Here is an 18044-nt window from a genome sequence, read left to right on the forward strand (position 1 = left end):
GGAAAATATTACCTCTATCTGGTGTGTTAGTTACCTGTACCTGCCATTTGATTAATACCAGGTAAAAGTAACTTGTAATAATAATAATATTTTGCCATAGCCACGTTTACGTTGAGTTCGAGGTGCATCGTCCCAACGGCACGGTGGTTGCCTGGAGTGATCCGTGTGATTCGTTCACACACGCAACATTCCTCGACGGGGGCAACCACTCGTGGAGTGTGCCGTGCAACCCGGAAGTGTGCAACCTCCCAACACCGGTCGGCTCCGACGACGACGAGGAGGAGGACGGCCGCCGTCGCGGCTAAACATCAGCCCCCAGCCTCCAGCCGCCAACCGCCCGCACGCCCGCCCGCCCGCCCGCCCGCCAGCCAGCTGCCACCCGCCCGCCAGCCAGCTGCCACCCGCCCGTCTTCGCCAGTAACAGCTCCGGTGAGTGACGTCCGCCATGTTCCCACCCATCTGGGGCCGAGACCCCATCAAGACCAAGAGGGAAAAGTCTAGACACATCTGCGGGCCGTATCCCGCAGGCTTAAGACTAGCTTCCGGTGAACATCTGGACGTTCCCATGCCGCTGTTCGAGGATGTTCGTTATTTAGATACGAACCCAGAACAATTGTCAGATGATGGTTTTAGTGATAATCAAAGTGACCGAAACTTCTATGACATTCCTATTTCTTTGGCTTCGCGCCGATGGCGAGAAAAAGCGAAGAAACATAGAATAGCTGATCCTAGTTTAACTCACACTTTACCGCAGCTAATGTACGACTGTCAAGAAACTAGATATCTTTACGTGCATTCTAGCCTGCACTGTGTCGAATACCGTGTTAGATATTACGACATTGAGAAGGATTGTGAACGTCTGCCTGTATACTTTGAATCGTGTCGCGATAATATCCATTATCGCATGTGTTGGGATAAATCATTCCCATATACTACCATGAGACTGTTAACATCGTTTCACTGTGAAGATAAGAACTGTTACGTGCACTTATGCCATCCGCTGGCTAAACATCCAACAACCGTTGATGAACTCAGGACATCTAGAGTTAAAAATGATGAAACTTTCATAGAGCGCTGTACCGGAACCGATCATTGTCGGAAGAAAACGTACGATGTTTTGTTGGGAGACGATGACGACCTGAACACACCGTGTGTAGGACACCTATGTCCTATTTACCGTGCAAAAGTAATAAAAGAGTCAAACTTTTCAGTGTCTAAATCATTACCTCTTGCGCCATATGTCGGATTCAAGCTATCGACGAAACGTAAACTTTTCTAAAAAATAAAATAAACAAACCATGAACTGTTGTGAGTCAGCGTGTTGTAACACCCTCTGTGAATACATTGCAAGTTTATTTATGGAAGCCATACGTATAATTGCTAAAAGACAAACAGAGTCTCAGCTCAGTGTGGAGTGAGCCTCGGTCGAGTAAACATGTCGTTTGTCCGGGTAACCATTATGAAAACCTGTCTCGTGGTTTATCAATGGTGGAGTACTCAATCTGGAATAATGGCATCCTGAAGAACTATGTGGAGAGTTGTGACGGTCACTTTCACACTGTTCAGATTATAAACCCGGACACTAACGATTTACCCCTGGAAGTTAATCAGTGCAATTCGTACGGACATTGTGCAGTTAATTACATGCGAAAAGACACGCCATTGCCTTGCAGTGTCGACGAAGTCTACAATCACGCCTTGCAAATGCCAGAACTGCATTCACCCGACTGTGCATCAGCTATCCTCGAGCCTGCGAAACCAGCGCGCAAGAAATGTCAGCGGAGAGCGCCCACAACGTATGCACCGCGCAAGACTCGAACCCGAGACCTCAGCCATCTGGGACCCGTCAGTCAAGATGGTGATCACAACGTTCAGCAGAACCAGCACGAAAGAGACCTAAGCAATGCCAAAATAGCCCTACGTACTGTACTCATAGAAATGTATAACAAACTGTAAGTTTTATGACTTGTGCTTTATTAATTTAATACGTGGTTTTTGTGGAAAAAACCTCTTCATATCAATTATTTGTTGTAATTTAAAACACACATAAGTGTGGTCTAATATGAACAGTATAATCTACGTGTGGTTGGACTCTGATTAAAGAGTCATAATATATTTTTTTAAATTTAATACGTCGTTTTGTGAAAAAAAACGTTTTAATGTAATTTTATTGTTGTAATTTAAAACACACATAAGTGTGGTCTATTATGAACAGTTTTATAAGTAATTTTGGACTCTGATTAAAGAGTCATAATATATTTTTTTAAATTTAATACGTCGTTTTGTGAAAAAAAGTTTCAATGTAATTTTATTGTTGTAATTTAAAACACACATAAGTGTGGTCTATTATGAACAGTTTTATAAGTAATTTTGGACTCTGATTAAAGAGTCATAAATTATTTTTTTTAATTTAATACGTCGTTTTGTGAAAAAACTCTTCATGTAATTTGTTATGTGTATAATTTATTTATTGTATGAGGAGTGGTTTGAAGAGTGACTTTTGAATAAAAACTGTAAATGTTATTACTTGTTAGATTATTTGAATACTAGCCTGTTCATTGTGTTACTGGGGTGAGATCCGTCTGGAGGGAGGGGTGGTAAGTTGTAAAAAAAAATTACCAGACGCAACGCGCTGCGGCGTGAGGGGTTCCCAGAGTAAAAAAAAAAAATGCTGGCAGCCATCTTGCCACATTAGTTAAATATATAAACGCCACAGACTGTGAGGGGACACAGTCTCTGATCAGTCGCCGCACTGCTGCTACCTCGACGAGCAGAGCTGCGCCTCCTGTTTTTTCCAGCAAAGGTAAGATAGATAGATACAATTTACTGTAAATGTATTTACTAAGCTGTTTGAAATGTTAGGATGATATTATTATCATCTTGAATGGAAATATTCTTTTTTTTCATTTAACGTGAAAATAATATCTTACTAAGCTGTTTGAAATGTTAGGATGTTATTGTTATCATTTTGAATGGAAATATTCTTTTTTCATTTAACATGAAAATAATATATTACTAAGCTGTTTGTAATGTTAGGATGATATTATTATCATTTTGAATGGAAATATTCTTTTTTTCATTTAACATGAAAATAATATTAAACTTCAACTTTCTTCACCTTTTACTACCACACAATGTTTTCGCATTTACCATCTATAATTTATTATCGTTTCCTATTTCATTAATATGTAAATGTTTTTTTTTTTTTTTTTAGAAAATATTTCCATCTAGAGATATTCTCTAAAAAAATTTATTTTAAAATCTTGCAAACGGATGGGAGATTTCGTGTACAATGTAACATAGTTTTCTGAAGAAAAAAATTAATTTAAATTTATTATGTCAAACCCATACTCCATAAATACGTCTACTAAATTTTATTCTTTTCTTTTTGTTTTAGCTTTGTGCTCACTGTTGAACTTAATTTCCCTCTCTCTCTCTCTCTTTATTTTCTATCTCTTTTCTCTTAATATGTCTTCCCGTTCTTCTTCCCCCGAGGCAAAGCGACTCCGTGTTAATGAAGCTGGGCCTTCTATCCCTGACTCTCGCGATGGTGGGCGGGGGTCAGGGGTGGAGTTGGCGCAGGGGCCCGACGTCTTGCCTCGCCTGGAGGGTGTTACCTTGAACACTGCATTTGCTAACAAGATAGTGGACTTTCGAATTGGAAATGATATTGAAAATGTCGATCCGGACTTGGACCGGTTTCTACAGAGATGTAGGGTTCCCTTTCTGGACTTAACTAACGAATTAATTCGCCCCTTTAAAGTTTACGTTTCACTCTCTGCTTCATTTGTTAAGGAATCTGCGGAGGGAAACGAGAGTGAAACTTTTCATTTCACAACTCACTCAACCGCGATACTGCACTCTGATGAGGTAGGGGAAATCTACGATTCAACATTCATTCCGGAAATCAATAAACACGTTAGTGATTTTGGTGCGCGTGGCAGTGGCTGGGCTCTAAAAAGATTGATTAACATGGATGTACATGTTTCAAGCTATAGAGTTTTCACGGTTGGCGCAGCGCACACGAAATTGCCGGCGTTTTTGTACAATAGGAAAGCTTGTGTTAACATTGAGTGTCCCGAGCAGCACTGTTTCCTGTATGCCATCATGGCAGGTGTGTCGACGGTGGAAGGCAATGTTTCTCGAGCCACTTCGTATCCAAATCCACTTGTGTATTTTAATACGAATGGCTTGACGTTTCCCTCCACTCTGCATCAGATTAAAACATTTGAGAGGAACAATGATATTTCCATTAATGTTTACGCTTGCGTAGATTCTAAGGGGAATATCGTTGACGAATGTTTTAGTGGCAAATCTGAATCCTCGATCCAGCCTCTTCGCGTATCCTCTGAGCGAAGAGAGAGACATGTAAATATATTGGCGATTCGTTCGAGTGGCGCGACAGAGCACCTACATTTTGTTTACATAAAATCAATGTCCAGATTATTGCATACACAATTGTCCAAGACGCAACATAAGAAATGGATTTGCGAGCGCTGTCTTCAGTATTTTACAAGCGAAGACAGATTAAATTCACACAATGTTCTCTGCAGCCAGCATCAAGCAGTGCGGACCTGTTTCCCTACAGAAGAGAACAAGTATTTGCAATTTACAAACTTTGCAAAACAGGACCGCCTAGGCTTTATTGCGTACTGTGACACCGAGTGTTACCTGAAGCCTTTCTCCACCTGTTTGCCCGGTGACGAGTCTTCTAGCACTACGCGGGTAAACGAACACGTGCCTTATGCATGTATAGGGCCTGGAATTTTTTGCGATCGCGAATTTTGCGAAAATTCGCGCGAATTTCGCATGAAAACGCGAAAAGTAAGTACATTCGCGAAAACCACAACATTTCTATATTACACTGCGAATATATCCCCGAAAAGTACCATTACAGTAGAATCCCGCCGATGCGAGCCCCCTCTGATGCGTCCATTCCGTTTATACGACCGTTTTTTGAGAAAACATGAAAAATTTGAGCAGAGAAAGTCGAAAATTTGAGTAAAATCGGCTGAAAAACAAGTCTGTTACACTTTGTTGGGCTCTATGTGTTCACGTTTATCTTGGCGAGAGCTGTACTGTAAGCAACCAGGCATACAAAAGACGTCTAAAAATAGATACCACCCCTCTAGACTGGCCACGAGGCAGTGTCTAGACGAGCTCGGCGCCTCCACTATCGCACGAAAAGCCGTCTCAGCTGTCATGTTATCTTACCCGCCCGGCGGCTTGACGTCATACGTGATGTGACGCGACGCTTACCTCTCCCATCCCCTGCTAATTCTTCAAGGCTCATCCCTCCCAGAGCCACAAACCATGTAAAAACAATTCCCCCCCCTTCCTCCTTATCCAACTAACATTTCTACACATTCCCTCCCTTATTTCAACCTTCTGCGTGAGAAACTGTCAGCGTGTTTTTTTTTTCTCTTTTTTTTTTACGCTGCGAAGGGACGTGGAAAAGATAATTGCTTGAGCTGTCAAAATAAACATCGCTGACGGCAAGGGCAGGAGCGCATCCTGTCGGTCTGTCGCTGTGATTATCTACTCCAAAAACATGTCACAGCATTTCAGGATAGCATTGTTCTTATTTCTTTCGTTTATAGCCGAATGTTTTCTACTTGATCCACACAAGGTTAAAGTATCCTTTAACCCAAGTCTTGTGTTTCAGCATAATTACCTTATTTTTACATAAGCCGTGTTCGTGTATGGTTTTGATGCTCAAAATTGATCTGGGGTATAGTTCACACTAAGTTTCTTCTCATTTGTGCGCTGGGGTTTGTTCAAGTGGCAACCCCGTGTTCCTCCACTCCATTAAATATGAGCATATCAGTATCAGAAACATGGGTTTTATTGTACTGACAATAGCACAGTGATGTGCAAATTTTGCAACTGTAAAGTTTCATGGGATAGAAAAGATTTCATTGACAAACACCTAAAGTCGGCTAAGCATGTGGCATTAGCAGCCAAAAAAAAAAAAAAAAAAAAAAAGTAGTTGCAAACATCTATAGCAACGTGTCTGTTTTGTGTGACTGTTTTGGATTTAATTGGCTGTTATTATGCATATTAGCCTATTCCTAGTATACATGGATTGTTTATTAAATATGTAAACTATTATATTCAATAACTGCACAATTTAGTCAACATTTAAAATACCGGTAAAATTTCCATTGCATAACGAAAATACCGACTTTAAACCACCGCCTTTCTAATTTGAAAGTACCGCTTTTGCATACTGAAAACACCGAAATTTTCCAGGCCCTATGCATGTAGCATTTTGTTAGTATGTGGGTACGATAGCTCTTTGACCAAGTATGTGCAAATCGAGGGTGATAATTGTATTGCTGAAATGATCGCAGAATTAGTTTCAATGACACAGTGGGTTTGCGATATTTATTCAAAGACCATTACTATTAAGACACCGACCCCGGCCGTCTCTGCAAGGCTTGCGAGTCAAACACATTGCCATATCTGTCAGAAGGTATTGGCTGGGCAGACGGTGCTCGATCACTGCCATTTTACTGGTGAAATACGTGGTTATGCCCATTCTAAATGCAACCTGGCTTTCAGGATGCAAAAGAATCAACTCGTCGCGGTTTTTCATAATTTACAAAATTACGATGCCCACTTTTTAATGCAACATTTAGTTTCGCGGCGGATTGCACAGCCGGACGGTTCCTTCGTTGTGGAGAACCCCGGCAGTGTCAAAGTCCTTGGAGTTACAATGGAGAGCTACAAGTGCATTACAAAATACATACCCATTTCAGATAATGCGCAAGGAGGCATGCGCACTGTGCGTCTTAGATTCATAGATTCACTTAACTTTTTAAATTCATCTCTGGAAACTCTCGCTGGCAATCTCACGCCAGATAAATTGAAAGTCACCCGTTCAATGTTTCCAGATGACGCACAGTTTCAGTTAGCTACTCGTAAAGGTGTGTTTCCCTATGATTTTGTTAAATCTAGTGAACAATTGCAGACTGCCTCGCTACCCCCTAAGGAAGCGTTCCATAACGTAATGAGTGGCACGGACGTGAGTGATCTGGACTATACTCACGCTCAAAAGGCTTGGGACGTCTTCCATTGTCCCACATTGAAAGAGTACGCACTTAGTTATCTTAAGGTGGATACTTGTTTGCTGGCCGACATATTCGAGTCGTTTCGTTTCGTTTGCTTACAATATTATTCATTAGATCCTGCCCATTACATTACCGCTCCCTCGCTCGCATGGGATGCACTTTTATTTAAAACCGGTGCGCGTCTTGAGCTGATAACCGACCCGGATATATACCTCTTCCTAGAGTCAGCCGTTCGTGGAGGTATAACAAACGTTAGTCGACGTCACGCGAAAGCCAATAATGTTCACATGTCCACTCACGACCCGAGCCTTCCGTCTTCGTACATCTGCTATTTCAATGTAAACGCTTTGTATGCTCACACAATGTTAGATAAACTTCCCGTGGGCAAATTTGAGTGGGTTCCCAGGGATGAGTATGCGAGTTGGGATTTCAACGCCATTGACATAGATGGCGATACGTCATATTTCGCGGAAGTGGATTTGACCTTTCCCGATGATTGTCACGACCGCCTATCAGATCTGCCTCTGGCCCCTGTGAATGGCGTACCGCCAAACGGGCGAATGAGTAAATTATTGTTAACTCTCGCGCCGCGTAATAATTATGTTGTTCATGCTAAAATACTGCGGCACTACGTTCGGTATGGGGCGGTCATCGGCCAGGTTCACCGCGTGCTGCGGTTTGAACAGGCGGCCTGGATGAAAGATTACATAACCTTTAATGCTGAGCGTCGTGCCCAGGCTGCGAATCCCTTCGAAAAATCGTTTTTTAAGTTACTATCGAATGCTGTTTACGGTAAAAGTTTAGAAGATTCTAGAAGACACAGAGACATTCGCATCGCTTCGTGTTACGAAAGTATTTATGGGGCAGCCGAGCTGATTGGTCGTCCGACATTCAAGGGTCGGCAAATCGTCGATGAAAATCTAGTTCTCATAGAGTTGCAGAAAGGTTCGATAACCTTCGATAAACCTTTGTACACGGGTGTCGCCATTTTAGATTTGTCAAAATTGATTTTATACGACTTTCATTATAACTACATGCAAAAAAAATTCCCTCCACAGTCTCTGCATCTCTTGTACTCGGACACTGATTCGTTAATTTACCACGTTCAGTGTGATAACGTTTACGATTCCATTCGACCCGACTTAGCTTCACGTTTCGACACGTCAAATTATGCGCCAGGTAATGATCAACGCTTCCCCTTAGTCAACAAGGGTGTAACAGGGGTGATGAAAGATGAAGCCGCTGGCGAGATCATTATGGAATACGTGGGTCTTCGCCCGAAACTCTACGCATACAAGATGGAGGATGGTTCTTGTATGCGTAAAGCGAAAGGAGTTAAGGCCAACGTAATCCGATCACTTCTGTTCCCTCATTACCTGGATTGCTTGCTTAAAAATTCCCGGATTCTAGGCAGTCAATACCATTTCCGTTCGCGAGGCCACGCCGTGTTTACGGAGCGAGTGAACAAGGTAGCACTGTCTTCAGGAGACGATAAGCGTTGGCTTTCTGAAGACGGTGTCAGCACATTACCTTGGGGGCATAAAGATCTGTGTCCTTTTAAAACTCGTGCCTCGCCCGATCCCTCCTAATCATTGTACATATTTCCATTTTTCCTCTGATTACGTTCACCAGTGAGACGAACACTGCTGACGTAACCTCCGAGCAGTGGTTGCAGGAACACAACAGCGCTCACCATTCCTCCCCTGCTCGGAGGGTTTTCAAGGGTGTATATATATGTGTGTGTGTGTGGGGGTTGAAGGCAAACAACAGCGCTTCTTCCGCCTCCCCCCCACACACAAAAGAAAAAAAACTTATCCCGAGAGGGGTGTGCTCACCTCCCCCCCACCGCGCCGCGCCATGATCCTTTCCATTATGCATGTGGCGAGAAAAACTGTCGGTATGTTAAAGAAAATGTGTAGAGATGTTTTTGAAAAAAAAATATATTCCCTGTTACCATGATAGCTTGCATATTATTCAATCTATCATGATTTAACGTAAAAATAAAAGTTTGTGTCAAGTTGCCTCTCAAAGTATATGCAATCTATCATGATTTAACGTAAAAATAAAAGTTTGTTTCAAGTTGCCTCTCAAAGTATATTCAATCTATCCTGATTTAACGTAAAAATAAAAGTTTGTTTCAAGTTGCCTCTCAAAGTATATGCAATCTATCATGATTTAACGTAAAAATAAAAGTTTGTTTCAATTTGCCTCTCAAAGTATATTCAATCTATCCTGATTTAACGTAAAAATAAAAGTTTGTTTCAAGTTGCCTCTCAAAGTATATTCAATCTATCCTGATTTAACGTAAAAATAAAAGTTTGTTTCAAGTTGCCTCTCAAAGTATATTCAATCTATCCTGATTTAACGTAAAAATAAAAGTTTGTTTCAAGTTGCCTCTCAAAGTATATTCAATCTATCCTGATTTAACGTAAAAATAAAAGTTTGTTTCAAGTTGCCTCTCAAAGTATATTCAATCTATCCTGATTTAACGTAAAAGTAAAATATTCCCCTGTTTTTTTTTTTTTTAAATTTATATAAATCGTCCTCTTGATAGGATGCCTGAAATTTGTGTGACGTTCTACAGATCTCCCCAACCCCAAGACAAATGGAAAGGATACCATCAGCGTTGGCGGCCTCTTTCTTCGAGGAAGAGGTGGAGGAGGGTGTGGGGACCAGTATACCAGCAGACATTGCGGCGGCCTTCTTCGCAGAAGACCTGCTGGAAGGGCCGTCGTCTCCCCCTCCTCCTCCAACACCGCCGGCCAAGACTTCGCCGCTGCTGTTGGTGACGGGCCCCTCTGGGACATGTCCCTGGGGTCGGCCGCTAACAGCCGACGAACAAAGAGGGGTCCGGCTACCTGCTACGAAGCAGAAGGTGCCGGCTCTGCCTAGCGGCGAAGTCGTGGCCAAACTGATGGCAATGGACGCCCAGCGGGGTAGGGGAGGGGGTAAAAAATAAAATTTTTTTAACTAAGTAATATCATTGTGTTGACTACATTTTTTTCAATACCCATTATGTGTTACTTGTAGCTGGTAACTTAGTATGCAGAAAGTAAAGAACTATGCTGTCATGGTAGACTGCTGTTAAGGTTTAAAACTCGTTTTTGTTTGGAAAAATAAACGTACTATTTATTATGATTTTGTAGCAATGCGCTACTCGTAAAAACAACTGCTGTGAGAAAAAAAAAATATATATATATACACACACACACACACACACATGCATTATAGTTTAACAGAAACATTTACGTAAACGTGGCTATGGCAAAATATTATTATTATTACAAGTTACTTTTACCTGGTATTAATCAAATGGCAGGTACAGGTAACTAACACACCAGATAGAGGTAATATTTTCCGAGACTATGGCAAAATATTATCATTATTACAAGTTACTTTTACCTGGTATTAATCAAATGGCAGGTACAGGTAACTAACACACCAGATAGACGTAATATTTTTTTAAGTGTTGGGGAAATATATATTTTAACTTTGGAAGAAATTACATTTGTATACAGTTCTCCCTTCGGCTGCGGCGGCCGCCACCCCTCTGCGAGCGGACAGCTGCCAGTGTATGAGTCATTATTTAATTTAAAAAAATTACACTGGGTGGATGAAGGAAAAGGGCCGTTGGGAGTACGCGCCATCGTCGTCTGCGCGGCTCCAACACCCCTTGGGAAAACATATATTTTAATTTTTATATATATAATGCCTATAAATGCACAATACCTTTTCTTTTATATGACAAGTGACGTAATAAGAATACTTTTTTTTTAAAAAATAAAATTTCGTGATATATATATTATAAATAATATTATTTTTTTTTAAGTAATTAATACTACTGTATATATGTTTCATTTCCACAATACACACACTACGAGAGAACATTATGTCTTTAACACAACAAATGTGTTTGAATTCGCTGAAATACGTAAAGTATAATTATTTTTTTTATCATAACACGCTATAAACATAAGTAATGCCTATAGCTTTTTTTTATTTATTATTATTATAGACAGACATGCTACACACCAAATTAAGCATACTATGACTATACTGGTCTAGTACTATAAGAAAACATGGCTACACTTCGTTGTGTGTGTTTTTTTTCTTCTTCAAAATTTGGCATCTACTACTACTACTACTACTACTACAGTCATAGAGTAGTGGCTGACGAAATAATACTTTCTTTTATATGCAAACTTGAGAGAAATGAAAAAAAAAACAATGACTATAAATGGGGAAGAAAAAAAAAAGATGGCGGCCTGGTATGCTATGCTTCAAGACGGCGGCCTGGTATGCTGTACTACAAGATGGCGACTTTCAGCAATCGATTGTCATACATATAATATTATTTAATTTTTTTTTCAAAGTTGGCTGTTCTTGTTACTTCCTAGCAGTCGAAATTATTATTTTTTTTTCAACTGTTGAAATTAACATGGCGGCCGGCCCGTTTTTTTTTAAATTTCCCGCTTAGCACTATAAAAAAAATAAAACATGGCGGCCGACTAGCAGCCGACACTATACATATTTTTTTTAAATTTCCCACCGTTTAAATTGGCCGACTAGCACTATAAAAAAATAAACATGGCGGCCGCATAGCAGCCGATGCGCTTCGTTTAAATTTACCGCTTAACACTATAAAAAAATAAACATGGCGGCCGACCGTTTTTTTAAATTTCCCGCCGTTTAAATTTGCCGACTAGCACTATAAAAAAAATTAACATGGCGGCCGCCCGTTTTTAAATTTCACGCTTAGCACTATAAATAAAATATATACCTTCTCTTTAAAAAAATATTTTTATAAGCATATATATACAACATCTGAAATTATTTTCTCCAATATGGTCTCGTGGTCCTGTGGTTAGCGTGACGGACTAACGATCCAGAAACGAAGGTTCGAATCCAACCGTCGCCACCCCTCACATTTTTATACTTGTAAAAATAATTCCGGCGCGCGACACTAGCGCTACCTGCCTCCCTCATTTAGAAACATACACACACCCCCTCACCATCCAACTCCCCCTCCGCAACGAACACGCCCGAAGTTACCCGACGAGATATATCGATCCTACCGAAGTTGGCTCACGATCGATACGCCCCACCCCCTCCACGTGACGTCAACAAACCCCTGCGGACCCTCCACGTGGCGCCCGGCAACGCCCAACCGACCACGTGGTGCCACGCCCCCCCACGTGCTCAGACAAGCACCTGTCCTTTGTTGACACTGTCCCAGAACCGGCGTGCTCCCCCTACTAATAATATGTACATTTTTCTCGTATTTTAACCCCCCCCCCCCCTGAAATTTTAATGATGCAGTCTGCATCGTTACTCCCCCCCCCCCCCTTGTGGGCACCCCCGTATAAATAAAGGAATAATGGTGGTTGAGCGGTCCTATCATTCGCCTCTCACCAAGGAAACTGGGTTTGAATCCCAACCGAGCCGATCACCAATTTGAATTTTTCTAATACTCGCAGACCCTCTAGTTGCAGCAGGCCGGCGGGTTTTCCTCGGAGTGCTCTGGTTTCATCTCCTCAACCATCATTGCCTCTAATGATCTCTAAGTCAACAAGACGCCACCCTACAATTCATTCGCTATTAATTGCAACACCATAGACAGAGCTGGGCAGTATCGAAAATACAAGTATTTTAAATAAATATTTTCGTTACTTTTGGGTATTTTGTATTTTGTATCAGTAGAAAGTTATGTCTCAGTATTTTATATTTTGTATCGAAAATACTTTTGAAGTGTATTTTCTAAAATACAAAATACATTGCGTACTTGCATTTATAAAATATCTCATTTATTTGCTGGATATTTTAATTTTGGAAATTAGGTTGGCTATTTATTTTCAATCTGGCACTAGTGAGTGATATCATTGTAAAGGTACATATTAGTTGAACAGAAACGGTATCACAGATTTTACATATTGCTATCTTATCACGTATGTTCATACATATCAATGGAATATGATTGAAAATTGAAATAAACATGGCAAGCGATTGTGAATCAAAAAATGTTATACACCAGCAGAAGATGATTGGTTTGCATTCGATGTCAATACAAATAATGAATCAAGTGTTGCACAAACAAAATTGAACTTGAGTTATTACAATACTTACAAGAACAGGCTACCCACTCGAGTATGCTAGATGGTTATCCAGTGGTTCGAAAGCTTTTCTTACGATATAATACAAGTTTAACCTCTAGTGGTCCTGTTGAAAGGTTGTTTTAATTTGCAGGTATAATACACAACTATAAACGCCACAGCTTGAGTGACACTATGTTTGAGAGACTGGTTTGTCTTAAAGGGAATTCGTCCTTCGTTGCTCACAAAAAATTTGCATGTATTTTGTAATTTCATCTGTATTTTAAACTACATTTTATTTTGAGTATTTTGTAACTGTATTTTTAATAAATGTACACAGTATTTTGTAATTTGTATTTCAAATACATTTTCAAAGTATTTTGCCCAGCTCTGACCATAGGCGTAGGAGCTGCGAGCGAGACACCGCTGACCTGCGTGGTGGAAGGCGACGGCGAAGGCCACGGTGCGCCGGAGGACCTGGTCCAGCCCGGCGGGGCACCCCTTCAGCTGCTCCAGCACCTCGACGACCGCCTGGTAGCTCAGCTGGGCGCGCAGCTCTGCCCCCACTCGGTGGCCCGAGTTGCCTGCCGCACCGAACACCAGCCCATCAGCCACGCTGAGGCTCTCGCACCCCACCTCGTCCGACGAAACACACGAGCTGCACCAGAGACGGCCAGCCTTGCTGTTATCATGTCCATGTTTTCATACTAACTAGATAGCCTGGTTTCAACCAATGAAGTTACGGTCAAATAACGCAAGCATTTAAACTCAAAAGCCTGTAAATCACGCAGGCAGGCAGGCAGGCAGGCAGGCAGTCCGAAGGTCAGCCGTGACTGCCGACAGTGACGAGTGTCTTGACCAGCATTAGGCACTCACAGAGATGGAACACCTCAGCTAGCTCAAAATCCGGTCTGAAGTGGACTTTGCAAAAAAAAAAAAAAAACGTTTTGGTCGCCGAAAATTATACAAGTTCTCAAAAAATTTTACTATATAGTCGATTAGTGTATTGGAATAATGTCTCTCAGACAGCAAACTGAATTTAACTTATTTTTATTGATACTTGAAGACAATTCACAAGTTATTTTGTCCACAATCTTGCAACCACACAAAGCAGTACATTTAGAGTATAAAATTTTTGCACATGATTTCTTTCCAGACATCCGCAATAACATGTATATTAACTGTTCGCAGGTACTGAATACTACAATGCACAATACTTTCTTCACTGAAACAGTGTCATTTTGATTTACACATGATGCAATTTTACAATATAATGATCTATAATAATCATGTCTAACTACCGGGAACAAAAAATCAGGAAGTATATGTGCTTTTGTAAAATGTTTCAATGTCGTACTGTAAGATTTAGTTACTAATAACAGTTGCAATATTGAAAAAGCAAAATTTTTTCCAATCTATTTAGTACATACATAAGTTTTGGTACTGACTCCATGTTAAATAATTTACATTCATGGAATTTAATATATTAAAAGATTACATTTTTGTAAATTGAGTTAAATTTTGATTAAAATATGATAATGGTTTTTTGTTGCATTTAGGTGCTTTATGGTGTATTAACTTGCATTCCAGCGTCAATACAGCTTTACCGCAGTTCGCCACATAATTTTGTACCTACGGATTGCAGAATGTGCTCCACCGTACCCACGTAAAGAAACGCAGTGCACTTGAAGCGTGGCGCCAACAGCTCACCGATACTGCAGAACTCCTTGGCGATGTGCTGAGCCAGCTTCTCGCACCAGGCCTTGGTGGGGCAGAACACGAGCACGGAGTGTCCGTTCAGCACCGTCTCCAGGCACAGCCATATCACGTGGTCTTGGTCGTTCTGCCGGCACCCAGCAAAAACACAATGCACTGCAAGTAGCTGTTTTCATCAACTACCGTATTTTGCTGTTATCATGTCAACGTTTTCATACTAACTAGACAGCCTGGTTTCAACCAATGAAGTTACGGTTAGATGCACAAATGAACCAGGGTGTCTGATTTAAAAATATCAGGTGGACTAATTTCAAAACTTTGTTTTAATAACATTTTCTTATAACTTTTTCACATTTTTTGTATATAATAAACAAAAATAAACATAATATGAAATACATGTACTAATGACAGTAGCGTGCAAATTTTATGTTTAAAAAACTAAAACTTTTTCACAGATAATTTCCCCATGCATGATTTAAGTTATTTATATATACTGTACGACTATAAACTGAAGTGAGTCAAAAGACAAGATGCAAGTTAGTGAAAGGCTGCTAGAAATTAATTTTCACCACTTTCAGCTACATTACTGTTTATTTTGGAATTTTTTTTTGTGACTTCTATGAACACAAGTTTTTAGTTACCTTACTGAAGCAAAACATTTTTGCTGAGGGGGCTACAATTTTTGATCATTGCAAAAATTCTGATCACATGAGGGGAATAGTTAGGTATGTGGTGGGGGAACCGGGAGAGGGGAGAAACAGGTAGGTACATGTTTGGGGAACCGGTAGAGGATGAGACAGCAAGGGAGAGGTGGAAATGACACAGCATACTTCCACGTTTACATACTTGCACAATTGCATGCTTGCACACTTGCAAACTTACATACGGTACGTGCGCAATAGCATAATTTAGTGCTCGTATGCTTGCATATGAACATTTTTTTTTATCTGAGACCTCAACCAAAAATAAATATGTTTCGTATACCTAATAATATAAACAAGAAGTTTCATTTCTGTCAGGCATAAACTCCACCCATACTTTTTTTTTGCTTAGTAACTTGTAGGCACCCTGACCCTGACCCACTCAACTTATGCTTACAAATTATATATGTACCTTATACAATGTATTCCCAAGTATAAATACAAATTTTAACTACCTTTTATTACAACAAATTATTGCTTTCCACTAATATGGTTTAACTTTAAAAAAACAAAATCAAATAAATTATGTAATAAAAGTATAAAATAAAAAAAATTCACATACAACAAAGGAAAATTACTACCGTATTTGCTCGCGTAAAGGCCCCGCCCATGTATATGCCCGCCCCCCCTCCTTGTTTTGTAAACATTAATGAAAAAAAATTTAAAAACGTGTTTTACTGGGTTTATCTGAGGGCAGGGCAGCTTGGCATGCATCAAAAAACAAGCCATGTATTGTGAGCGGCGGGAGGTGATTTTGTAAGCGGCAGTGATACAGAGACTGGTATTATAGTTTGTCCGCTCTCAGTAGGACTGTCGTGAGGCGTGACAGACGTATGCATTTAGTCGTATCTCAAACGACATAAAGATAAAGAAAGCGCGCTTGTGTTGATGTGCAGTGTTGTCGGAGATGAAGAGGGGAAATGAAGGAGGAAGGGAAGTGGGTGGAGCTGGTATTTCTAACACTCCTTTGTCTGGTTGGCTGGCTAGATGGCAGGAGGGAGGTTAAGCCACGCCTCTGCCTCTCTCCCCCCCCTGCCGTAGCGCTGCCTCTCCCCCCTGCGGACTCGTTGCCTCTCTCTCCCTCCTGTTGCGTCGCTGCCTACCCCACCCTCCCTCATTAGAACAAAGACGCACGACTTGCCTGTCATTCCGCCAGCTGTTTCATTTAATCAAAATTTAATTGGCGTTTAAATAAGTTGTGGCGGTATTTCCTTTTTTTTTTTTTTTATTAAATGTTAGTTTTTCATATCTGAAAAAAAAAATCTATTTTTTCCTTGAAATTCGCGTAGACCCCCTCCCCTTTTTTGGAGTCGAAAATTTGGAAGAAAAAAAAAGGGGGGCCTGTACGCAAGTAAATACGGTATTAACATATGATATATAGCATTCATTGCCTCATATGCCAACTCAAAAGCCCGTAGATGACGCAGGCAGTCAGTCCGAAGGTCGGCCGTGACCGCCGACAGTGACGAGTGTCCTTGACCGGCACCGGGCACTCACAGAGATGGACAGCGCAGGACACACATCGTGCAGCCGGCGCAGGGAGCTGTCGTACACCACGGACCCCACCTTCAGGAACTCCTGCAGGGGCACGGGGCGGAACTCCGTCTGGTAGACCTCCGCGTCCAGCCAGCCGGCCAGGAGGGGCAGGTTGGGCAGCGTGGCAGACATGCCCACCACCTGGACCCTCACTGCCACGTCCCTGCGAGACAGTACGACTGCAGAATCCCTCGAGAAACACTGGAGAGTGCTTTCGATCCTCCCTTTGGCGGTGGATAAATAACTGGGCGCTCAAACTAAACACATTCAACGTTGTTGTGCACTGTAGGTAATCCATTTCTAAGACAATCACAATTGGACGGTCTCCGGGTAAAAGGTAACAAGTCAAGAATTCACTTTTTGCAGGAGAAACAAAAAACTCTTAGATAAAAATTGAATTTAAATTATTATTCTTTTATTTACCAACATATTTTTACCAACATAGTTGCCAATGATTAAAAATGCATTACATATTCTAAGTATACTTAAGAGTTTAAGTGATTTGTTGACTCAAAATCACCAAAATGTGACTTGTTACCTTTTACCTGGAGACCGTCCAATTAAAATTAGTAATACCTTACAATTACTGCTTAAGTATCATTAATGTGTCTTATACAAAGAGCATGAACTGAAGTCATATTGAGTTTTACATTAACATATTTAAAAATAGATTACAAGACCAACAAAGACACAAAACTAAAAATAATTCCACTAATTACATCAAAGCCCAATTACAATAAGTTCATGCTCTGTAACATTAAAAAAAAAAAAATCTTAGAATAACATTTACTCGCTATTCCTATTCGTGTCCTTCCACAAAATGGAAAAATCCCCACTTTAAAACCAACCCTTGACAAAAACTGCTGCTTGTTAACAAGAAATGAAATAACATGTTCATACTCTGGTATACCTCATGTTGATTGCATATT

General features: G+C 40.7%; 1 protein-coding gene across 2 annotated transcripts in view; it reads right to left on the bottom strand.

The window, feature by feature from the left end:
* Positions 1–18044, bottom strand: part of LOC134533119 (DNA polymerase theta-like) — an 89137-nt gene that overhangs the window by 63111 nt on the left and 7982 nt on the right. The window contains exons 6-8 of one of the 2 annotated variants that reach the window (XM_063370387.1): positions 17077–17278; positions 14873–15005; positions 13594–13746 (exon numbers count right to left, since the gene is read on the bottom strand). In XM_063370387.1, coding sequence (XP_063226457.1) covers positions 13594–13746; positions 14873–15005; positions 17077–17278 — 488 coding nt within the window. Of the gene's footprint in view, positions 1–13593; positions 13747–14872; positions 15006–17076; positions 17279–18044 lie in introns of those variants that run through there. The other variant, XM_063370388.1, reaches the window with a different exon arrangement.

The sequence above is a fragment of the Bacillus rossius genome, chromosome 6 (genome assembly GCF_032445375.1).
Source record: "Bacillus rossius redtenbacheri isolate Brsri chromosome 6, Brsri_v3, whole genome shotgun sequence".
In the NCBI taxonomy this organism is placed as follows: domain Eukaryota; kingdom Metazoa; phylum Arthropoda; class Insecta; order Phasmatodea; family Bacillidae; genus Bacillus; species Bacillus rossius.